This window comes from Phoenix dactylifera, chromosome 9 (assembly GCF_051530095.1).
Source record: "Phoenix dactylifera cultivar Ajwa chromosome 9, Ajwa_hap1_PhDact_Kaust_v1.1, whole genome shotgun sequence".
In the NCBI taxonomy this organism is placed as follows: domain Eukaryota; kingdom Viridiplantae; phylum Streptophyta; class Magnoliopsida; order Arecales; family Arecaceae; genus Phoenix; species Phoenix dactylifera.
Genome location: NC_143198.1, coordinates 89,342 through 115,144, shown reverse-complemented (window position 1 = coordinate 115,144; position 25,803 = coordinate 89,342). Strand labels below are relative to the sequence as shown.

General features: G+C 39.0%; 1 protein-coding gene across 7 annotated transcripts; it reads left to right on the top strand.

Moving 5' to 3' along the window:
• The first annotated feature begins 547 nt into the window (after positions 1-547).
• Positions 548-25,803, top strand: LOC120105140 (TNF receptor-associated factor homolog 1b-like). 7 transcript variants are annotated; one of them, XM_088703838.2, is made up of 14 exons: positions 554-1,005; positions 1,691-1,936; positions 4,438-4,549; positions 5,136-5,224; positions 5,326-5,394; positions 5,498-5,627; positions 7,080-7,238; positions 7,408-7,771; positions 7,875-7,886; positions 16,041-16,153; positions 19,080-19,227; positions 21,992-22,452; positions 22,532-22,733; positions 24,277-25,803. In XM_088703838.2, exons 2-14 carry the CDS (start codon positions 1,750-1,752, stop codon positions 25,666-25,668), a joined length of 3,438 nt encoding a protein of 1,145 aa, XP_088559964.2. In that variant the 5' UTR covers positions 554-1,005; positions 1,691-1,749; the 3' UTR covers positions 25,669-25,803. The 7 variants fall into 7 exon arrangements, with proteins under 7 accessions (XP_088559966.2, XP_088559964.2, XP_088559963.2 ...); XM_088703837.2 differs by having other exon boundaries at positions 19,077-19,227; XM_088703841.2 differs by having other exon boundaries at positions 570-1,005; positions 5,487-5,627; positions 19,077-19,227.

Genomic DNA, 25,803 nt, shown 5'->3' with positions numbered 1-25,803 from the left:
CAACCCATAATTTAATTATCAAATCATAACTTAATATTTTTTGATTTAAAATTATATTTATTTTTATAATAGTTTGATTAATAATTTCATAACCTTGTTGCACATTTATTTTCCTCTTCAAGACTCTAAGTGTGATGTAGACATTTACTAGTCCAACCAAGATTTCTCAGGCTTATATCTGATAATGAAGTTATAGGATTGATAATGTGATTTTTCTAAAATTTAGGAATTATTGATTTAAATAACATCACATATTGGCTAGAATTTGAGAAATCTCCACTCAGATTCAGTCAAAATTAGATTGGATAATGGAGGTCCCATATCGATGATTCGAGCTATTGAATGTGTTTTACTATATCCAAATTGCTTATATAAACAATCGTGATTTGGAGATCTTTATTCTATATATCAAAAATCAAAATTTAAACAATCTAAATAATATTAAATTTATATAGTTTTGATATAAGTAAACTAAAAATTTTAAATTATATATAAATAATTTAGAGATAATATAACATATAATTAAATATAGATTTGATCTCGTAGCTAAGTCGGGCTCTTTCTATCTATCTATCTATCCATCTCCTCTTTCTTCTCAGACGAGAGGCCGAAGGATTAGAACACCCAAAATACAGTGTGTTTCATCACCAGCCACAAGCATGAGCGAGAAAAAGAGTAACCCATTGCTGGCTCGTATGTCATATATATTATTATTCATTGGTATCCCTTCTTCTACCGAGCTCCATTCGTTATTTCCCGAACGGTGAGAAGAGCAGAAGCCCTTGTCTCGATATCATAATTTTGCAGCAGCTCCCAGTTTTCTCTTTTCTCCGCGCTCTCGCCTCTCTCCGGTCCCAATCTCTCTTCTCTCTCTCTCTGTCGCCTCTCCCGTCTCCGCTCTCTCCCCTCTCTCTTGCTCGCCTTCCGTCACTGGGAGGAAGGGGTCCTTTTTCTCTCTCGCGCCATTCCCAGCTTCTTCCGCTCCGTCGCCGCACGCTATCCAAGGTACTACTCGATTCCAGATCCCTCCCCCGCCCGGGCCTCCCGTCTCTCCCGTCGGCTCGTCTCGGATGCGCCGTGGGCTTCTTTTACTGCGGCCCGATTGGTTTTGGGCGTTGATTTCTAGAATCCGTGGGATTTTTTGTGGATTCTGCTTGCGGCTGTTTCCAAAATCGCGTTTTTTTTTTGTTTTTTTGGTAGGACGATGTGGAGAAAGATGTCGGCTTCTGTTGATTTCTGTTTTGGTTCTGGTTATTGGGGTTTTGGGTCTAGCAGCTCTTCTCTATTGGAGATTGGGAGAAGAGTTGAGGGTTTTTCGATTGGATTTTGCTGACACGGTTCGGGTTTTTATTTTTTCTTTCAAAGATCGTTTTTCCTTGGACTGTTTATTTTCTGAGGTTTTGATTTGAGGGTGAAGGAATTCCGCGTTCAGTGGGGTTTTCTCATCCAATTTGGGTTTTTGGGATATTTGTGGTCAGATGGCTGATCGAATTGGTTTTTTCGTGGTCTGCTAATTCGCTGGAATCAGTTGTTTTAGATGATGGTTCGTGGGTTTGAAGAGCATCAAACAGAAAAAAATGGCATCTTTGTAAAAAGATGCCCACTGCCCGTCCTGTGGACTCTTCAAGCCTTATTCTTTGATTCTATCTATGGGGTGGTTTGAATCTCTTTCTCGTTCTGATCTGTGCAGGTGAAGAAGAGGGAGAGGGGGCAGTAATTTAGATTTAAGTTCAAATAATTGATAGGGAAATGGCCGGTACTATAGTTGAGGACTATGGGACGGGTGGTATGCCTTCATCAACAGAAGGGATGTCCAGTGAGCAGCGTTACCAGTCTGGGGATTCTCTTGCAGAATGGCGGTCTTGCGAGCAGGTCGAGAATGGAACACCTTCGACTTCACTCCTGTACTGGGATACCGATGACGAGGATGACTGTGGTGCGTTATTATGATCCTGTTCTAATTATGCTAATTTTCATGTATCTTCGTAGTAGGAGTCTTCCTTGCATGGGGCCATATTGTGTCCAAAGAATTTCTTGTGAATTTGAATGATAGATGTTTGTGGTGCTGAGTTTCATTGTTATATCCATAAGTTGGATATAGTGATTAGTGCACCAAAGCCACGTCATGGTGAAAGGATTGCATAGGGGCGTGAAATGCCATATAGGATTCGTCCATGCTGCTCATGTGACTGCAAAATAGTCAAATCAATGATGCTGTTTGCTTGCGCAAACCTATTGTGTGGTTATAGTGCACCACGAGGAAACATTCACTTTAATCTTCACTATTTATTGTCTGCTTGATGCATACATGCACATATTTTTTGTACCTAAATTGATTATGGGAATGCATTGGTAAAATGCTCGTATATTTCTTTCCTTCTTTTTTAGGTGATGCCTGAAGATTTGGATGTCTCTTAGTTGATGTAATAGGTGCACAGGATGTAATTTTTGCACAAAGCCAGATGGTCCTCCAAACCTTTTATGGTATCATAAACTTCAAAGTTAACAATCAAATCAGTTAATTAACCAACCAAGCCTTTTCCATAATAAAGGGGCTCCATTATGGAGCACAAGTCAATGCTCGACACTTAGTAGAGCCCTTGGAAGGATTAAGTAGCTGTGGAGCACAAGTTAACTTGATGTTAGCCCCTTATGAATTGGTCTTGAATTCTTGGCATGCTATAAAAACTAAGACAACATTTTAGAGTGTATAGAAGTTTCACATGAGCTCATCTAATAGGCGTCAACCTTTTCAGATTACCATTGCCTCAAAAGAGCAAGCTTAGGGCAAAATAGAAAGTTTTGATATAAGAAATGGCATCATTTGTGATTTGCAAAATGAAACCCAAGAGCCAAATTAGAGACTTAATACCACGAACTTCAAATGTTCCATAAAAGTGAACAGTAAGTTTTGAAAATAGTGGAGTAAACTAGGTTTTCTTCGTATTTTATCCTTCGGTGGTCTGGCTTGACTTCAAACATGAAAAGGATTTTCAATGAGGAGACAATTATTGTCAAATCTAGGTTGCTAAGAGGATGAGTTTATATGTAAACTGTTATGTTAAAAAATAGGATTTATATTTGGAATTTTTTTGGAGTCACCAATTAAAGATAAATGGAGTTGATAAAGAATTGACCTTGTTGAAAATGTATGAATTGTAATTGAAAACTACCGACCATGGAATAGGAAAATTGTCCATCACATGTTTTTTGATCAATGTATGCCAAATAGAAGCCACCTAGAAATTATAAACTTACCATGTAAAAAATTGGTAACATTGGGAAAGTTGATATGATCTAAACCTCCTAATTTTAAAGTTATATAATCTAAACCACCTAAACATCAAAGAACAAAACTTTTGATGTGAGTGAAGATCATTTCAGGTCAGTTTTAAACTTATGATTGATTTTTTAGAAGGTTGAAAATTTGGAAGGCTCCTGAGAATCTTGGTTTGGACTCGTAAGAATAAAGAGATAAAGTCTTGGTCAGAAACTAGTTTTAATCAGGACAAACAATACCCAAATGATGCCATCAAGGTTATTATAAATTAGGGTTTGAATGTTGTGAACTGCAGAATACGCTTTCTGAATAGAGTCCAGTTCACTTAGATAATCATCATTTCAAGTTAGTTTTAAACTTATGATTGGCATTATTAGAAGATTGTAAGTGGAAGGTTTTTGTCGACAGACTCATAAGAATCAGGAGATAAAGCCACTTGGTCAGAAAATAGTCCTAATCAGTATAAATCATGACTAGAATGATACCATAAAGGTCATTAAATTAGGGTTTGAATGGTGCGAAAAGGTGCAGGTTATCCTTTCTGAACAAAATCTTGCATGATCTCTTGGCTTATACGATGACTTAAATTGAGTTACACTCATGGGGGCTCAATGTTCATCCCAAAATTTTGCAAACACTTTTTTTTTAAATATTGCCTGGTTCTTGTTGTATCCTAAGGTCCCTATTGATGTATGCAACTTAGTACCCAGAGACGTAAGGTGAAATGTGGAGCTGATGCTTGATATATCACAGAACATATGCTTGTGAAGCTTGCATTATTATCAATGATTCTGTATACTAGCTTTCTGTTTCTTGTAATCATTATCATGTACCACATAATTGGCATAGCTAATATATTGTATAGTACAATCCTGTGATCCTTCTATCCTATACTGCCTGACAACTTTCTTCTACTATCCTACAGTATAATACTGTTGGCTTATATTTGCTTTAATGGACCACAAATAGCTCATAGTTTAGTGCACAGAAGCATTACATGCAAAAGTTGACTTACTACAAAAGCATTGCAACTGAGGCTAACCTTTTTGTTTTTTTGGTGAGAAAAAAATATATAAACAAGATGCTGAATTTCTCCTTCTTTCTTTGGTTGAGATTGGTGATGTGGTGAGAATCATTTATGTGAACTTTTATTTCAGGACCGAAGCCTTCCGAGTTGTATGGAAGATTTACTTGGAAGATAGAAAATTTTTCAACAATCAACAAAAGAGAATTGCGAAGTAATGCATTTGAAGTTGGTGGTTACAAATGGTATGAGACTCATGGAATGGTTTGATGTTACTGACATCTTTGACAAATTAGTTTTTAGCCATTCTCATTTGCAACCTTTACTTTCCTGCCCTACACAGACTTGCAACTGGGTCTGTGCTGACCCACTTATTTTGTAAAGTTGTTTTGGTATGTACTAATGTACGTAGTTTTTTAATTTGTCTGTGTATATATATTGTAAGTTATAGGCTGTTTGGTAGTCACTGTTCATGGAAAAAAAATCTCTACAATGGGCGAAATGCCGAGGGATCTTGCATGCAATTTGTTGAACCACATTATCTCATGGGCATGTATGCAAATGTAATTGGACTTTTGTCATTAAGAGTACTGAAGTTCAGTATGCAGGGGCATTTTAGGGCTCTTATAGTAATTGCTAATTGCGTAACATCCTTATTTGCAAAAAGGCCATTGTTGATTATGTTATCCAGGGTTTTTAGCAGTCTACTGATTACTTCAAGCATTCATTATGCATGTATGCTTCTATGGAGATACTAACATGCAGTGGTTTGCATTATACCGATATGTCTTAAGCTATTGATAGATAGAGATTTCTGAATTGGTTTTTCAGGTACATCTTGATCTATCCACAGGGATGTGATGTCTGCAATCATCTATCGCTGTTTCTTTGTGTCGCCAATCACGACAAACTTCTGCCAGGTATTGCAGCATGTTCAATGCCATTCTTATTTGCCTTTGCAGCCTGTTTTCTGAAATCCTCTACCTCATGTTAAAATGGTATGCTTTCTGTTTATTGACAGGATGGAGTCATTTTGCGCAGTTTACGATAGCTGTAGTGAATAAGGATCCCAAGAAATCTAAATACTCTGGTCAGTTGAATATGAGAGACCCATTTATTAATGGTTAATGTTACTAATGTGTTCTTGCTGTTTAATTGCATGATCAGCTTATGCCAGTAAAGAAGTTTTGCAGATACATTGCATCGATTCTGGAAGAAGGAGCACGACTGGGGATGGAAAAAATTTATGGAGTTGTCAAAAGTGTATGATGGCTTTATTGTCGCTGACACTCTTGTTATCAAAGCTCAAGTTCAAGTTATTAGGTATCTTGTTTATATAATTTTAAATTTGCTACTCTGTATTGTTATTGTTTTTTGAGAGAAAGGGAGGGAGAACCACCCGCATCTTAATTAGTCAGCCCAAATACTTGGTTATGCACTTGGCACTTAAACCCAAAACCTCTGGTTGCTAAACAGAGCGGTGTAATTATTGGGACCAGTCTCAATTCACATATCATATCAACTGATATGTACTAATATTTTTATTTAAATTTTGATCTTTCAATTCAATCAAAACATATCGTGTCAAATCTTATACAATGGAGAACATTACGAATGGTTAATATTAAAAGGCATAAGTCATTATGCGTAGGGAGGCAAAATGGAGTAGAAAATGGCTGCTAAATTTACTGTAAAGTGCATTATTTTTTACCTATAGTAAACTTGGAAATCCAATAAATGCGATAACTCCATCTGGAAATTTATATGATAGCTTATTCTAATAACTTACCTGGTTAAGCTTATTTTATGTGAAATATAGAATTGACATATGCTTTCATATATGGTTTCCGTCAAATCTTAAGATTTTATTATTTAATAACTTGCATCATTCGTTTTTGTTACTTCCGTTGTTGTTGCTCATGCATGCACTTGTAAAGTAGTATTTTAATCATATGCATTTTCCTTATTTTACTTATTCACAATATCTTGGGCTCTTTCAAAACTTTGGTATTTTCTCTGCATTATTTTAAATTTTATATATTTTGTTTGGTCAAATTTTTGACTGTGGCATGGATAGGAACATTTGCTACAAATTTGAGGTTTATCCTTCAATTTTTTAGCTGTAGGAACATTTCTTACAAAATTGAGGATTTAGCCTTCAATATTTTGGCTGTGTTTAATGTGCAAACTTGGCAATCGTTGTTCTCTTGCAACCTAGGATACAGGCTTAATAGTGAGGCTTCTGCTCGGCCAGTAGTAATGAGGAATGGGTTAGAGTGAAAAAGGAGAGTGCTATTGATCTGTAGTGCCATTGAGATAATCAAGGTGGAAGTTAATATCTTACTTTTGATTAGGGCTAAAGAAAATCAGGTTGAAGGATTAAAATATTGTGTAGCATGCCTGTAGCAGGTGAAGGAAAGAAGTCAAACATGAATCCCAATATCATGGAAACAACTTAGCACTAATGGATGTCATAAGTTAAAGAAATTGCTATCGATAATTAAAAGAAACTAACATTTTGTTGGATTGAACAATCCAATGCAGTTGAAGAGCTTAAATACTGTATTGATATTGAACTTCATGTTTATATCAATTTGATTAGAAAAATCTTTATATCCAATATTTCATGAGAAGGTGACAATTTATCAGAATCTGAACTCAGTTAGAGGGCACTGCATCATATCTGTTTTATCTTAGATAAATTGATTTTGAATATTTGGAATATACCACTTTACCTTTTCATAACTGCATTTGCTTCTGCATTTGGTATTTGAGAGAGAAAGCACACCGCCCGTTTCGTTGCCTAGATTGCCAATACCGGAGAGAACTGGTTCGGGTATATTTGTCAAATGTAGAGCAAATTTGCCGACGTTTTGTTGAAGAGAGGAGAGGCAAGCTCAGCAAGTTGATTGATGATAAAGTGAGGTGGTCAAGGTAGGCTCATGTCATATAAACTCTCAGTTCTCTATGTAAATGGTTTGACCACTGCCTTTTAATTAATATCAATATGTAGCCACATCTGGTTTTTCTACTTGTAAGTAGTGTCTGGTATTTCTTAAAGTCAATGCATTCTTATGATTTGATGTTGCTTGGGGTGTTGCAGTTTTCGTGCTTTTTGGTTAGGAATTGACCCAAATGCTAGGCGACGCATGTCAAGAGACAAAACAGATGCCATATTGAAAGTAGTAGTTAAGCATTTTTTCATAGAGAAGGAAGTCACATCTACCTTAGTTATGGATTCTCTCTACAGTGGGCTGAAGGCTCTTGAATGCCAGAGCAAGAACAAGAAAGGGAGAGCACAACTGCTAGATTTGGAGGAGTTACCAGCTCCAATGGTCCGCATTGATAAAGATATGTTTGTGCTGGCTGATGATGTGTTAGTATTGCTTGAAAGAGCAGTCTCAGAGCCCTTTCCTCATCAGCCTTTGCCTCCTAAAGATGACAAGTGTACACAGAACCGTACAAAGGTAGGTACACAATCCATATGATCTTTTACAGCTGAATGATTTGTTCAGTTTTGGACCTTCTTTCTTGGGCCAAAACTAATCCAAAACTAATCCTCTTTTACAGAACCGTACAAAGGTAGGTACGCAATCCTTTGTCGAGTCACTTGGTTTGCCTCTTTTCTGCATGTTACAGAACTACAAATAAATTTCCAAATGCTTCTATGAGATGTTGTGCGGACAGTCTTGTGCTGGGACTCACAAGTTAAAAGTTGCAGTTAGTTTTTTCTCACCATGTTATCTGTTTCTTCTGTTGTTTCTGCATGATTTTGTGCTGTCTATTGTAACTCAGAGCCTTATTTAGGCAACCTGTCACATCTGCAATATTTTGTGATTAGAAAGCTATTTATTGAGAATACTATATGTTTTTATACTCCTTTTGATCAGTTCCTTTGCAAGGATTGTCCTTGCACTACTCTTTGGCATTAAAAGATAGGACTTTATCAAGTATAACAAAGGCTTGACCCTTATGCTTGAAATGAATCCATCTTCATGCTGTTTAGAGATTGCAGTTTCCATGTTTGATGTCACTCAGATCATCCACATATACCATGTTTGAGATACGAACCTGATACCTGATAAGAACCTGTCACCAGATCTGGTGACACCACTTCTCGAACTACACCTTGCAAATTGTTCTCGAACTACACTTTGGCATTACTAGGTGTGACTTTTGTCGAGTATATCAAAGGCTTAACAATCCATCTTCACACTGTTTAGAAATCACAACTGACCTGCTATACCATGTTTGAAGTATGAACCTGTCAGCAAATCTGGTTGTTCATGCTCTTGTTGACCTCTGTCATGTGTTTGGGCACATTTGCCTGATTGTTTGTTGAAGGCATTTCTAGATTCTGCCTTTTAAAATTACTAATGGGGGAAGGGGATCTACGTGTTCAAGCTCTGTTTTGAATTTAACGATGCTCCATCACAACAAGATTACCAAGTCAGCTTTAAGGGGCTTTGTTTTTTTGTAAGATCTCTTAAAACAGATAATTATAGAAATGTAGGGCAAGTGTGGCGCATCCAAAGTAAGAAATGGAAGAAACAACACTGGGAACAGTGGAGGGGTTGACTCATGTAGATTTGGAGTCGACCCTCCGCAGAGCTGGGGTCGACTTATGTTGTGCTGGGAATCAGGCAGAGAGCCTTCTCTGGAAAATCTGTAAGAGTTGAATGGCGGGGGTCGACTCATGCTGTTAAGGGGGTTGATTTATGCTGTTAAAGGGTCGACCCCAGGCCTACGCCAGATTTAGGTAGAGACGGGATTTGGTCTTCTACCGGCTTGAGACTCAGCTATTTTAGGTCTTGAGGGGGCTAACCATTATTGGGCTAGGTTTAGGCTCAAAGGAAGAGAGAGCAAGCAAGTCATGGGTGTACATGGGCTTGGGTTTCGTGCTTTCTCATGCGGTTTAGCCTAGGGGAGTTTTTGGATTTGAGTCATGATTGACCATGTATATGTACACTCATGTATTTTGTGTATGAGTGGAATGAAATCAAATGAAACTCCTTTCTCCTTGAAAATCCTATTCCTCTCTTCTCTTCCTCTCATGCACGTAAGCCGCCATCTCTAAGAACCCTAGGGCACGCAGCCATCAAAGAAGAAGAGCCTATTTCCGCTTGGCTCTTGTTCTCCTCCATCATCAAAGAACCAGTGATCCACGCCTCTAGCAACCCAAGGGAATGCCCTAGGTGCTATGGTTTGAGGCGGTTCATCTTTCCACAGTTGGGATCGGATCCTTCTATCTCCCTACAATTGGTATCAGAGCCATTGGTTGGTGATTTGGTAGAGGAAAGATCAAAATCTGCGGTAAGATTTCAAAACAAAATTTCTGCATTGTTTGATTTCTGTTTTGCAGTATGGCATCTAGCAATCTAAAAGCAGATTTTGAGAAGTTTGATGGCAAGGGAAACTTCATCCTATGGCAGCAAAGGGTGAAGGATTTGCTAATACAACAAAGAATCTATAAGGTCTTGGTAAAGAAAAGACCGAAAAAGATCAGTATTGAAGATTGGGAGGAGTTAGAGGAGATAGCCTTTAGCACCATTAGGATGTGCTTGGCTGATCAAGTTCTACCTGAGATTTGCTTAGAGACCACGGCCAAAGAGCTATGGGAGAGGTTAGAAAATACATACATGGGCAAGAGCATGACAAACAAACTGTGGTTGAAGAAACAGTTGTACAGTTTGCGGATGCCGGAAGGAGGAGATCTTATTTCTCATATCCAGAAATTTAATCAAGTGTGCTCAGAAATCATGAGCCTTGATGTGCAGATTGTTGAAGAGGATATGACCCTTCTATTGCTGTATTCTCTCCCAGGATCATATGATGGGCTGATCACGACTCTGGTGTATAGGAAGGAAACACTGAACTACGAAGAAGTGATCGGTGTTTTGCGGTCCAATAAGCAAAGGGAAAAGATCTGTAAGGGGGCTTCAAACTCAGAGGTACTTGCTGTTAATGAGAGGCAAGAGAGGCATCAGGAAAGGATTAGAGAGAAGTCCAGGGGCAGATCGAAGTTTTAGAGAAAGCAGAAGGCTTGGAAGTGCTACAAGTGTCATCAGATTGGACGCATAAGGCGAAATTGTCCTTTGCTGAAATCAGAGAAGGGCAAGAATGTCTCCAAGGGTGGTTCGGTTGGCCATGGGGATGCTCACACATCTGAAGACAATGGAGATGATATTCTGGTTGTTTCAGATGGTCACATGAAGGAAAACAGTCGGTGGATATTGGATTCAGCATGTTCGTATGACCACTTCGCATCGAGAGTGGTTCGATACCTATGAGAAAACCGATGGAGGGAGTGTGAGTTTAGGTGATGATCATCCTTGCAAGGTTGCTGGTGTAGGCACCATTAAGGTGAGGATGTATGATGGGGTCATCAGAACATTGACCAATGTGAAACATATCCCGAAGTTGAAGAAAAATCTGATTTCATTGGGCTACCTGGAGAAGCATAGGTGTGCTTTTGGTAGCCAACCGGGCAGCGGCTGTTTGAAGATCACAAAGGGGGCTTTAGTGGTGATGAAGAGCAGAAGGATGTTCAATAATTTTTACGAGATGGAAAGCTCAGTTGTGACAGATAGTGTAGAGGTGTTGGCGGCGGCACAGGAGAAGCAGTTGATCTACAAACTGTGGCACTATCGGATGGGTCATATGAGCGACAGGGGGCTCACAGAACTCGGTAAAAGAGGCCTGATTCCAGTACTTGAAAAGGAGGAGAATGACATATGTGAGCCTTGCATTTATGGCAAACAACATAAGGTAAAGTTTGCCAGCAGTTTCAAGCGGAGTGAAGGTATACTGGACCTAGTTCACTTGGATGTATGGGGACCGGCTCCTGTTTCGGCCAGAGGTGGAGCGAAATAGTTTTTGACATTCATTGATGACTTCTACAGGAAGGTATGGGTGTATCTGATAAGGAAAAAATTAGAGGTGTTCGCTCGGTTCAAAGCTTGGAGAGCTAAAGTTGAAAAGAAAACAGGAAAGCCAGTGAAGTGTCCGAGGTTTGAAAATGGAGAGGAGTAGACTAGCAGCGAATTCAAAAGGTACTATGAGGAGAATGGGATCAAATGCCATTTCACAGTGAGGATGACTCTCCGACAGAATGGTGTAGCCGAAAGGATGAACCAAACATTGACAGAGAAGGCCAGAAGTCTGAGGCTGCAGGCATCACTTCCCAAGTCCTTTTGGGGTGATGCGATAACCTTCTCATGTTTTCTTGTTAACAGGTCCCCTAATCAAAAACTTGATGGAGGCATTTCAGAAGAGATCTGGAGTGGAAAGAAGGTGGAGCTTGACTATCTGAAAGTTTTTGGTTGCCCGACCTATGCACTTGTGGAGGCAACCTAACGAAGCAAGTTAGATCCGAAATCGCAGAAGATGATCTTTATCGGATATCCACATGGGTCAAAGGTTATTTGCTATGGGATCCACATTCTCAGAAGTGTACCATCTATAGAAATGTGATTTTTGATGAGAAGAGCATTCTGAAGAAGCCAGGGAGTGCAGATGATGCGGAAAAGGCTGGACAGGACAGCAGTGGACAACATTCATTAGTAGGTGATGTACCTTCAAATTCTACCTCCAAACGTATTTCTTTTGAGATGGAATTTGGTAGGCATGTTCCCATATATGTGGAGGACCAGCTAGGAGGGCTATCTGTCCAGGAGGATGTGCTGGTAGAGCCATAGTTCCTGTTTGAAGGACCTTGTAAGAGGAGTGGCACCGCACAGGCAGAAGCGCATCATCTACAATCCTATCAGATATGGCATTGATGAGACCATCTCCTATACTCTCATCACTGCTAATGGAGATTCAGAGACCTTTGAGGAAGCCATAGAAAGCTCAGAAAGGGAGTCATGGATGCAGGCTATGATGGATGAGATGGAGTCACTGGAAAAGAACAAGACATGGCAGCTAGTGGATCTACCTAGAGATGCTTGGGCTATTGGTTCAAAATGGGTGTTCACAAAGGAGGTACCTTCCGAGCAAGGTGGAGTCAGATGCAAGGCAAGGCTTGTCGCAAAGGGATACTCACAGAGAGAGGGAGTGGACAACACAGAGGTATTCTGTCCAGTGGTGCAACATGCTTCAATTGGGTGTTGCTGTCTTTGGTAGCACAGTATGATATGGAATTGGAGCAGATGGATGTGAAGACGACGTTCTTATATGGGAGCCTAGAGAAGAGGATCTACATGAAACAACCAGCTGGTTTTAGGCAGTCTGGGTTGGAGAAAAAGGTCTGTCTACTCAAGAGATCTCTCTATGGTTTGACGCAGTCACCCCGACAGTGGTACAAAAGGTTTGATGCTTTTGTCTTGAGCTTTGGTTTTTCTAGATGTGAACATGATAGTTGTGTCTATGTGAAGGATGTGGATGAGGATGATGTATTGTATCTACTATTATATATGGATGATATGCTCATTGCCAGCAGGAGTGCCGATGTAGTGAATGGGCTGAAAATTGCATTGTCTGCAGAATTTGAGATGAAGGACTTGGGTCCATCCAGAAAGATACTTAGGATGGAAATTTGCAAAGATAGATGCAAGAGTATTCTCCACTTGTCATTGAGAGGATACATTCAGAAGGTGTTGGAGAGGTTTGGGATGAATGAAGCTAAACCGGTTGGAACACCTCTTGCAAGCCAAATGACTCTTTTCAAGCTGCAGTGCCCTCAGATAGATGAAGAGAAAGGGTACATGGAGAGAGTTCCGTATGCCAGTGTCGTGGGCAGCGTGATGTATGCTATGGTGTGTTGTAGGCCAGACATAGCACATGCAGTGAGTCAGGTGAGCAGGTACATGGCAAACCCTGGAAAGGAGCATTGGAAGGCACTGAAGTGGATCTTTCGGTATCTTCAAGGAACTCGGAGGCTTGGTCTGATTTTTGGGCAACAATATGGACTTAGGAGGAACTCAAATGTCTCAAGTGAGTTTTCAGGTCCATTGGAAGAGTTTGTTGATGCTAACTTTGTTGGTGATCTAGATACAAAAAGGTCTACTATAGGTTATGTTTTTAGCATGTATAGTGGACCAGTTTCTTGGAGATCAACCCTTCAATCTATCACGGCCTTGTCCACCACAGAGGCTGAATATATAGGGATTACAGAGGTTGCCAAGGAGGCTCTTTGCTTGAAGAGACTCATTCAGGAGATGGGCGTGAATCAAAGTACAGTGGTGCTACACAGTGACAGTCAGAGTGCTTTGCAGTTGGTTCAAAATCCAGTCTATCATGCTCGTACAAATCATATAGATATGAGGTACCACAAGATCAGAGAGCTGGTGGAAGAAGGTGAGGTGATGCTGGTTAAAGTTCATACGAAGAAGAATCAGTCGGATGCACTTATGAAGACTCTTCCGCGTGATAGCTTCCTCTCATGTGTGGGGCTAATGGGGTTGATGGACCAGGTGGAGCTTGCAGGGGCTTTGGAGCACCAAGGTGGAGATTGTAGGCACAAGTGTGACACATCCAAAGAAAGAAATGTAAGGAACAACACTGGGAACAGTGGAGGGGTCGACTCATGTAGATCTGGAGTCGACCCCCCACAGAGCTGGGGTCGACTCATGTTGTGCTGGGAATCAAGCAGAGAACCTTCTCTGGAAAATTTGTAAGAGTCGACTCATGAATGGCAGGGGTCAACTCATGCTGTTAAAGGGTCGACCCCAGGCCTGCGCCAGAGTTAGGTAGAGACGGGATCTGGTCTTGTACTGGCTTGAAACTCAGGTATTTTGGGTCTTGAGGGGGCTAACCATTATTGGGCTAGGTTTAGGCTCAAAGGGAGAGAGAGCAAGCAAGTCATGGGCGTACATGGGCTTGGGTTTAGTGCTTTCTCGTGTGGTTTAGCCTAGGGGAGTTTTTGGGTTTGAGTCATGATTGACCATATATATATACACTCATGTATTTTGTGTATAAGTGGAATGAAATTAGATGAAACTCCTTTCTCCCTGAAAACCCTATTCCTCTCTTCTCTTCCTCTCATGCACGTAAGCCGCCATCTCTAAGAACCCTAGGGCATGCAACCATCAAAGAAGAAGAGCCTATTTCCGCTTGGCTCTTGTTCTCCTCCATCATCAAAGAACCAGTGATCCATGCCTTTAGCAGCCCAAGGGAACGCCCCAGGTGCTGTGGTTTGAGGCAGTTTATTTTCCTATAGTTGGGATCAGATCCTTCTGTCTCCCTACAAGAAACTGATTTTCTGTAAAGCAGGTTCTACGAGAAAAACAAGTGGAGACCTGCTTTTAATAAAAGCTATTTTTTCAGGTTTTATGGCCGGCATTTTTTTCCCTAAGATTTTTTATGAATGGCAATCAAACAAGTGTTTTTTATAAAACATTCATCTAAGATTTTTGTTAACCTATTCTGTTAAAACCTGATGATCAAATCAAACAGCGTTAGGTTGAAAGCAAAACTGAACAATAGGAGATACAATCTTGAACTTACCTAATCTACGCTAATCCAAGACAACTTTGAAATTCATTTAGGTGATTACATGCCAACTTTTCTTATTGGGATTTGGGTTAGTCTGGATGATTATTAGTTTTTCAAGTAATTTTTAGATTACCGCAGATATAGATGCTTCTCTATGCTTTTGATCAATTGTGTTAATATCTTATTTTAGCATGAATATAGATGCCACCCTATTAGCCAAACAGTTTCTCATTTTTACCACAAAGAAAGGCATCTCTACCTTGTTCTGCTTAAGTTTGGATCAACCATCCATTAGGATCACATAATATACACTCTTTTGCCTATATATGTTCTTCTTGACTTTCTTCCATGCACTAAAGTGATACAGAAAATGCAAGTCATAAAAACAGTTCAGCTTAACAATTAATATGCCTAAAGAAGTAAATGAATAATCCCAAATACATCATTGCTTTGCATGATCATATTCATTTATCAAGTGTCTTCTCATTTTTACAAAATTTTTGTGTGTGTGTGTGTGTGTATATATATATATATATATATATTATTTTTCGATTTTTTTTGTTATATTTATTATTTTATTTTCATTTCATTTATTTTTTAAATTTTAAGTTATTTTCATTCCCTATGCAATTCTGTATTTTTTTAAACCTTTCCTTTGATGTGCATTCACACATAGGTTTGCTAATATAGTATAGATTAATTAGCTCTAGATCTTTGTTGCAAAGACATTGAGAACCATTGAGTAATGACTTGACATTAAATCCACCTTATATTCATCATAATTAAGTTTTGATTCAAAGTAAGGATTTCAACTCGAAGACCAGGGCAAGCTGATCCAGAAGAAGACACAGAAAAAGATGGATCACCTCCCCTCCTTAAAATTTTATCACTTGGATGTTTTGAATGGGTTTCCATGCAGAGAACTTTATACTTAATGTGGTTTTTAGTAGACTAGTCTGAGAGCTTCACTTTCTTCATCTCTTCCATTATGTACTTCTTAAATTTTTTATTTTTTAGGACAAACCATAGTAGATTCACCTGGCTGTTTGCATGCACATATGCATGTATCTATATTTGTGCTAATGTTGCAAGTTCATAAAATTTACTTTTCTTTTGTATCAGCACTTCCTGGTGTTTGCTACACACATATCATGTATAGAATGTGGCATCCCATTAGCTTCTAAAGTTATGAGCAGTCAGAAGTTCTAGAAGCCTCTCAGTCTCTGTTCAGTACATTTCATCTGTTTAAATTGTCTTTCTGACTTCCTTCTTTGTTGATGGTATTTCCACTTAAATATGTAGGATGGAAGTTCTGGAGAAGAATTTAATAAAGATTCCATTGAGCGAGATGAATGGCGGCTTAGTGAGCTGGGACGCAGGATGGTGGAAATTTTTGTTCTAGCACATATCTTCAGGTAACACGCTGCTATTGGTCTATATTCTATCAAATTCTAATAAATCTTTTATTTGTGCAATGCCTGTTATGAGTAGGGATTTGACAAGATAATCATTTATTTTGCCTTGAATACCATGATAGTCCCTCTTTTCATAATTAATCCAACTAAATCCTATAATTTGATTTAGTAGACAGATAAGTCCTAGTTGCCCCTTAAGCTATGACTCCATTGGTCTTAAAACTGTAAATACCTAATATACCCTTAAAACTTTTAAGAAACAACTTGCAACTTCTCATATTTTACCTCACTTCCCTCTTGACCCCATACAGTACTGCCTCCTTCCGTCTTTGTTACCCGCCCAACTACCTCCCTTCACTTCCCTCTTGAACCTTCACCAGAATTCTTCAGAGATAGATGTTGATTGAATCAGCCTTTGCTTCTCAGGGTTCTGCTGTTAAAAAACTTGAAAGAAGAAGAGGCCAGCAGTTGCGAGCAGAAATAAATTGTTCTTGACAAACTTTGGTATAGATGAACGAAGAGTAATGAACTGTTCTTGACAAACAAATTGATGTCATTTCGTTTACCTTTACTCTCCTTGTATTCCAACATTTTGACATGTGAACTATTTCTGTTTTTTATACTTTTGGTCTTACTTTATTATTTTGCTGTTATGTAGTTTTTCTGTCTCTTCAGATTCCAACCAAGACTCTGAGCTTCTCTGGGATATTACAATAACCAGTAAAACCGTAGTAGAAAAAAGAATTAGTTTCATTAATAAGCACAATTGGCATATGTTTTACTAGTGTTATCTAACCAGCATAACAGATGCCTGTTTTACTGAATGCTTACTGCTAAGCCCAAGTCTGTTAGATATATTAGTTAAAACCTGTTCAGGATGCTGGTATGTAGTTTGGCAACGAGCCAGTTGAATTGCACCAGTTATTTTGAAAAGTGCAGTGCTTTTGTTCAAGGGAATTATAGTGTTTGTGTTTCACTTCTACACATCACACAGAGGAATGAGGACTGCTTTTCTTTTTTAAGAAAACAATGTACACATAAGTATTATTTATTAAAAGATATAAAACAGGATCAAAATGGCCCAAGAAGAGACCATCAAAAAATCAGGATAGTTTTTCAAATGCTTTTTTGGGCTTGAGAATGGCATGTAAATGGAATAACTTGTTACTATCGTAGAGTATCATTAGTAGTAGGAACAATAATAGTTTATCCAGTGTTGCTTTGTTCTTTTTCATTCAGGAGACAATTAATATATATGTAGTGTTTCTCTTTGATCTTCTAAGGCATTCAGCTCATTTGAAATTCTTCCTGTCTTACCAATGGTTCTTTTCAAATAATGGCTCCAGTACCATTGCTTCATTTCACATCTAGGTGGGACTTATGTTGGAATCAAGTTTTTTTTATTGCATCTATAACAGAATCATTGGAGCCAATAGCTATTTGCAGCCTCTTCATGGGCTCCATAAAACTACTAGTTATGCATCATAGGAATATTCAATTACTAAGTAAGCCATAGATCACTAGTTATGATGTAATAAAGAGGTTGAGTTACGACCTTAATCCTAGAAAGATGAACTGTGCTGATCCTTGCACTATTGCTGGTATGTAGTTTGTAGATCAGTTAAAATACCAAATTCAGAAAAAAAGGGGTTCAGAACTAGTAAAATCCCAAAGAGAAGAAGACGCTCCAAAGGACTACTACCAACGACGAAGTGGAAAAAGACCAGGAAACCAAATGAAACTGATAGAGCTATTTGGGAGGAGGGAGGCAATAAGAGAGAATGTCTGTTTTTGCAGTCTGCCAGCCAGTGAAGCTTCATGTTGTTTTGCTGCCTAGTGTCATAGAGGAGCATTGGTGGGGCGGGTGGAAAAGAGGGAAGGAAGCAATCTTGGATGGGATCGGACGCGAGCTTGTTGAGTGGAATGAACCATGAACTCAAGAGGCAAAAGGTTCGTCTTCAGCGGATTCGAATTTGGATGGCGATGTTGCTTCTCGAGTTGAAGTTGCTAATGCCCTATCTTTCTTCTCACTGCCCTTAGCTATTGCTTTTCGGTTGAATAAGTTGAAGATCTGGCATTCTCCACCCACCTCAGTGGGAAAGCTAAGTGCCCCTATTTAGTAAGGTGCCCTCTCTTTCCGCGAATTGGGTATTACTGGCCGATGGCGAATAGTTCTCACAACAAAGCTTAGGTGCTTGAGACTGCTCCTAGCGCGAGACACTTTCGCATAGAATGAATTCGGTATGGGTAGAACCCCATGAGCAGTAGTAGCTTGTTCATTAAAAACCGAATGGGTTTATCGGGTATTTATTGTTTTACAACTGAGAGTTGTAACTTAGGCTGATTATTTGGGGTTTATCTATCCACTAAGCAAAATTATAGGACTTAGTTGTATTAATTAAAAAGGATTGTCTTGGCATTCAAGGTAAGGAAAAAGGCCATCTTGTCAAATCCCTTATTTAGTACTATTCTGACTATTCTTCTGGAACAAGTTCTGATAATTCAGACCCTATGATATGCTGTCTTTTTAAAGATCTTTTTATGATTATGTATTCTTACCATGTTGAATCAGAATTATAGCTCCAAATTAGTGAGGACTAGTTTTACTTTTAACAAAGTAACACTCTTAAGGGCTTTGAGTTCAAATTATTCGTGTCCAAAATTATTCTTCCAAATATTGGGCAATCTTTCTTGATATCCAACAAGGTTGCCCGTCAAATTTCAAAATCCAAATTTAATACTCAATACATTGTTTCATATTCATTATTAACAAGATCTTAAATCACTGATAGAACGAGAAAATTTCTATAGTTGTTCTATTACTTTGGCAGTTTATTCATTAAGGACCAAAATAAATGAAACCTGCTCAAGTTTTTTGCTCTCCATTTTAAAGTCTTTTTGTTTCTTATATGTTTTCTGGCAGCAGTAGAATTGAAGTTGCCTACCAGGAGGCTGTTTCTTTGAAGAGACAGGAGGAGCTCATTCGTGAGGAGGAAGCAGCTGGCCAAGCTGAAAATGAGCTTAGGGCAAAGCGTGGTGCTGCTGAGAAGGACAAGCGTGCAAAGAAAAAACAGGTCCCCCCCCCCAAACAAAACCACATTTTATGTAACTTATGAATTAATCTCTCTTATCCAGTCAGCTGATAGCAGCATTTGGAATTATGAATCTAGAAGCCTGTGTCATTGGCATAAATGATCATTATTTGGATGCTTAGAGCATCCTGGACAAGCTTTTGTTTTGCTGCAACTCCATGGTCACCTCTTGGTGTGTGGATACTTCCCATCAAGTTCCTTAGGTACCTATGCACTAAGTCTGGAGTAACAAATGGGAATGAAAGGAGAACTTTGAATCTATTGGTTTGTCAAAGCAGAACCAGCCTTGCCTTTCAGTTAGTGCCACGACAGATAGGCTGATGAGAGTACTGACATCAAGATTTAGAATCAACATTGACATCATTTCTATCATAGTATAATTAGAGGATGCGCTATTAGCAGTACCCTGTTTCTGGACAGAGGGTATGGCTAGAAAATATAGCATCTACATGCTTAGACATTTGAAAATTAGGTATGGCCTTTGCAATCAAACTAAATCATGAAGTCCGATAACAATCACTATGAAGATATGACTTTACATTGCTCCTCCTTGGACTTATTTTAACACATTAAGTATTATTTTGTTTAGCTACTGATGAATATATAATTATTAACTGCTGTATCCTTGGACTTTTGGAGCACTCATTAATTTGCCTCGTTCTAACAGTTCCATGTTGTCTATCAAAGGGCTAAACTCTTGAGCACGTGAGATCTTTTGTGTTCTATCTGTAATTATCAAAGGGCTAACATTTTAAACAGGTATCCTGGTTTAAAAGTTTTCTAGAAGCTCTACACTCTAAAAGCACATTCACTACTGGGGCTTTAATCATGCTCTACAGTACCACACCGTCTCAATTAATAGTTTATATCGGTATCTTTGGGTATTAAGAATGCTCAAACTTGTAATACACTCATGGCTAAGCTGATAATTCTAGGTCTGACTACAAGCCAACCTCAAAATTTCATCATTTTGTCTTCATGTAACATGCAGGTTTTGTTTGTACTGCCTAACATTTTTCTGACCCATAAATATGTCTGCCTTGTAAAAATTATTGTAGATCCCATTGGTGTGCAGTGATTGCTACAAAGTTTGTTGTCATCTCCATTATCACTTCTTTGAAAAGGTTTCGATATATTTCTCCTTCCTTTTATCTTATAAATCTCGTTCGACAAAAATAGTTACATCTATCTTCTAGCCATTGCTTTTGTCTGGGTCCTTTTTCACCCTTCTTGTTAGTATATCATCATGGTACACCATACCATACTGAACTGGGCAATATGGGGCGTACAATACCAGTTTGGTACAGGTACACGGTATGGACGTACCGACATTGGGTATGCCGTACCGGCCCTTGTACTGGGCATTACCAACACAGTGATAGGGTGGCACCAGTGCGGAGCCCGGTACCAAGATGGTGTATCTTGATTACTGTGATTAATCATGCTGTGCCTTTTCCCTTTCATCTTGGAAGATATGTCAACTTGTTGCAATTTGAACTTGTAGTCTCCAATTCATTGTGATCCGTTCAGCTGTTTTATTTCATATGTCAATATATCTCTAACAAGTAGCTTACTTTTCCTTCTCTAGATGACCTATGTTGATATGTACAATTTTTTGAATATTTCTGATTAAATGCACAATTTCTTATTCACTGATAAATCTGCTTATTTGTCATTAATTTCTAATTTACTGGTAAAGCTGCATATTCATGATTAATTTTTCACTGATAAAGCTGCCTATTTGTGGTTCATTCAGCATTCAGCTGCTTTTTACATAAAGATGATAGTCTATCAATCACAACCAAGTAGTTTAGTTTTTTTTGCTCGAATGATATATGCTTATTTCTACTTTTTATCAAGTTCGTATCTGTATTTGTCATTGATCTGGGTGATAACTATATAGCATATTGCTGTTTATGTGCATTTGTATTCTTGGAGTTAATTCATCATTTATGTTAGACAAAGTCAGATATTGCATTTTCAAGTAAATATTTTCCCTTGCCTTAGCATTGGAGTCATCCTTATGCTATCACAATTATTGCTTTCTACTTTTATGTTTTGCTGTTTCTCAACAATAATTTGGCATTTATATGATATTCTATGTATATATTTGCATAGTTAAGCTTGACAACCAACCATCTGTAAATTTGTATTATGTGATTATGGTAGTTGATTGTTTGATCTTAATTAGCTGCTGATAAGTTTGCACTTTTGGGCTTCTTTTTTTGATAACATGAGGCCGTTTCTAGGTTTAAGAGGTTCTTGGGAGCCAGATTATCTCTTGGTGTTACTTTGAATGGTTAATTGAAATTCATGTCTCAGCTATTAAGCTGCCTGGCAGATTGTTATGTGATTTATTCCTGTAATGACTGCATCTTTTAGGTTTTCTCTCATTTTGTTGGCATTGCTTTCTTTACAAACCCTGACAGCTTGTTCCTGGGTACCTTTGAGTAACAGAATGTGCAATTGTCGTTGCTATAATTTGATATTGTGCTGCACAATCTCTAATTCTTATATGATCCCATTCTTTTCCAGTTCCCATATTGTCTTGTCCTTTTAAGTAATCTTTAATGTGCCGGTGAAACCTTTTTGCACTGAATGAGTTGCAGGAGTTGTGGCTTTTTACCGCTTCTGTCTTTGAAGCATCCATTCTAAACTAACTTTTACACATTTTATTATTATAGAAATGGAGAAACTGGAATTTGTAATGCAATCCTGTCTTCTTTTTACTATATATATTGTCCAGGGTAAACAGAAGCGGAATAATCGCAAAGGTAAAGATAGAGGAAGGGATGAGAAGTCTGATGCAATGATGTGGGAAAAAGTCCAGCGGCAAAGCCCATCTGATGAAAGAGGCCTGGATGACTTCCCTTCTAAGCAGATGGATTTGGTGATTGAAAGGATTGACACACTGGAAGATGCATCCGATGTCTCAGACAATGGAGATTTTGTTGCTGATGTCCTTCAGCCTGATTTAGATGACAGAGATAACAGCACTGCCAACTGGGATACAGATACTTCAGAGATTCAACCTCCCAGAGTAGCTAGTAGTAGTGAGTTACAAAAGGAGCAAACAGAAAAGAGAAACCCATCTGTGATGGATGACAGCTCGTCAACATGTTCAACTGACTCAGTCCCCTCAGTTGTCATGAATGGACCACACAGGGGAAACGCTTTACCGAACAAAAGCCAAGCCTCACCTAGCAGGTAACTTAAATTTTTGGGTTTGTTCTGTTGATCCGTCTGTGACACTTGGAGAATTTAATTTTGAAAAACAAATTCGCAGAGCCAAAAATCAGAGGAATAAAGAAATACATGAGCAAACAGTTTTCGCTCATGGTGGAAATAATCCCCCATCTAATACTGCTGTTGATGCTGGTCATTCATGTGATGTCTCTAGCAGTATGTCTCCCCAACCTGAATCAGAGGCTGCGGTACCCATTCTGAAGGATCAGATACATTGGCTTGAACAAAATTTGGTTGAGAAGGTGGAGTTGATTCTTTTATTCAAGTTTTTTTGCTTAAATTTATAGGGGACATATGATAACTATAAACTCGTTTATAAAAGAAATATTTTTATGATAAATTTAAACTCGTTTATAAAAGAAAATATTAATTGCTGCTTCATCGTAGTATCTAAATTTCATGTGTTTCTGGTCTTCGTGCAAAGTGAACTCTGAATTCAATCAAGCTTGTGTATATATGTTCATGTTGTAGTTATATAGGGATTACATCTGTAATCTAGTATCTTGTTATCTGCTTGTTGCATTTTCTGATAGTTGAACTTATCCCTTATCATCATTTTGCAAATTGAGGGCTTCATAGGCCTCAACTCTGAGAGTAACAGGTATATCAAATATGAACTATGAAAGTCACTGGTATATCAAATATGTACATGGATTATTCCCTGTTTATGATGATGTTTGCAGGACTGTTCAAATACTTTTGTAGAATTCAAATTTGTAGTTTCTGTAGCCACTCATATTCTCCATGGTTTTTTAGCAAGAATTATTCTAAATACTGGTAACCATGTTGCTTCAAATTTTACCAATGGCTCCAGTGTTTCATTATCTTTTCCCAAAGATTTTGCATGATGTCTGTCTTCTTTCTGATGGACGCTTTGCAAGACAAATATAAAAATATTAATTTGAGGAGTGAGTAATCACTGCAAAAATTTCATTAATTTTTCTTCAATATTCAATAACTTGCTTTCTAAATGTTTTTGTATGTAATGGATATTTATCCATTTCGCCTTACATTGTTAGATGGTTATTCCTGATCCTTTTTTGTTTTTAAAGATTATGGTCCGTGGTTTGTTATAATTGAAAACTGCCCCTCAATGCCTTTTTTGAGTTACTGTGTCTTCTAGAAGCTGTTCTATCTGAAATAGGTTATTGGTTCATGTAGATTTCATGCATTACATATTATTACATTAAGTGCTGAGTGGAATGGCATAGCATGATATATATCATGTCAATACCTAAATGGCATTTGGCACCATTATAGCATGTCCCAATTCTTTGCATCATGGTTCGTTGTACCAGTGCATACCATCCTGTACCATACCTGTACCAAGCCGAGCCTTGGTGCATGGCTGTACCGAGCCTTGGTATGCCGAACTGATCCCCATACCGGACGTACTGATATTGTATCACTGTGGTATCGGTACAGTTTTCTATACCGAGATGGCGAACCTTGCTTTGTATATTACAGTGTTGAAGCATGCCAAGCATTTGCAGCATTGTATATTGTGCCAGTGCCAGGCCTCGCACATTACTGGCATGCCATGCTTAAATCCTTGTATATACTGCCTCCCTGTCTCTACCACGTGCTTCTTGTACTTGAAAGCTGATCTCATGTTTGCCTTTTCTTGTTAGAAATTTCAGATTTTATAAGCCTTTGCATACTTCCTTAATTAAGGGAGATAATCTTAATGTTGGATACTTTTGCAACATTCAACTTTGTCCTTTTATCTGGCACATTAATGGAGCTTTCGACTTAACATTGTGATCTTTCATGAACTTATCCCAGGAGGAAGTTGTGACCCTACAAAAGAAATTAAATGTCAAAGATCAAGTTGATGTGGAGAGGCCTTCTAAGACAAGGACAGCAGGATCATCCTCTTCTTCATCCAGTCCTGGGAAAAAGCCACCTTACATTCTACAGCAGCCAAAGCAATCCTATGAAACAACAGCCATGGCATCTGCCACCACTGCTTCCACCTTGGCCATGGCCGAGCCAGTTTGTAGTAAAGAACCACCATCAAGTAGCACACCCCAAAATGATAAACCAGTTCCTTCAGCATCAAGATCGCCAAAAATTTCCTCCAAATCTGAAGCTTCAAGACACACTATTCAAGCAAAGAGCACCAATAGTCCCAACCAAGCAACTACAATGTCAAGGCCTTGCAGTGCCCCTCTCAATCCAGCACCAAGACCAGCTGCCCCCATCGTTTCTACAATTCAAACACTGCCCCTACTTTCACGCTCTGTAAGTGCAGCAGGTCGGTTAGGTGCTGATCCATCTCCATCTGCCCCAAGTTACATCCCTCAATCATACCGAAATGCCATAATGGGTAAAACCACCATGGGTGCAAGCCCAGCTGGTTTTGCTCATCACTCAACTTCCTCTGGCCAAGGTGTTGGGTACTCTCAGGCGCCTTCAGCTTTGTTATCATCTGCATCTGTGCTTCCACCACAGAACTCTGCTAGGAAGGAGCAAAGTTCAGGTAGACGAGGATTCATTTTTGGGTCGGTTAAGCCGGAGACACTCTATGGCCAACCCCCACGGAAAGATGACTGCGCATGTCCAGAACCTAGCAGCTGTGGTGGGCGGTCCAGCTCAAATGATGTAAGCGACATTGAGAGGCTTGACATTTATGGAGAAATGCAAGCGAAACATCCTTCAGCAGAGATTCCTTCGAGTGCTAATTCATATCAGGCACAAGGGGTGGTTGCAGATGAATTCCCCCATCTTGATATCATCAATGACTTGCTTGATGAGGAACAAAGCAATGGAAAGGCAGCAAATGGTCTCCACCACCATCATCACCACTCTTTCAGCCGCCAATATTCCTTCCCTGGCGATGCTTCTACAGCCGACTTTGGCCCGTTAAATGGCTCCTGCGGGTTTGACCAAGCTGAGCAGTTTGGTGATGAGGGATTCCAGAGAGTCTATGGCTCTTCTAATAGCTCGGTTCATGGGCTGAGGGAGGGGCATTTTTCACAGGCCGACCTATCGGCCTATGCGAATGGCCAGATGGATGGAGTGATGCAGAACCAGTGGCTTTATGGCTGCACTGATCTATCGATGCTGAATTTGGGGACTGGAGATGCCAATGGGTACTCATACCAGCTCCCAGAATATTCTAATTTGGTGAGTGGGGTAAATGGGTACATGTACCGCCCTGCCAATGGGCCTTGAGGGCACAGCACATGTAAGGATTCATCATTTCGATCGTAATAATGTTTGTAATCAAGGTAATTTGCGAGAACATGTTGTAAAGAATGGTTCTGCATTTCCAATGCCTACTGCTTCCAGTCTGTGTTGAAGGCACAA

Bases quoted from the DNA above. Each gene is read 5' to 3' on its own strand.
- LOC120105140 (XM_088703837.2), top strand. From the start codon at position 1,750: ATGGCCGGTACTATAGTTGAGGACTATGGGACGGGTGGTATGCCTTCA. The intron at 5,225-5,325 runs GTATTGCAGCAT...GTTTATTGACAG, and splicing joins TCACGACAAACTTCTGCCAG to GATGGAGTCATTTTGCGCAG. The intron at 7,239-7,407 runs GTAGGCTCATGT...GGGGTGTTGCAG, and splicing joins GATAAAGTGAGGTGGTCAAG to TTTTCGTGCTTTTTGGTTAG.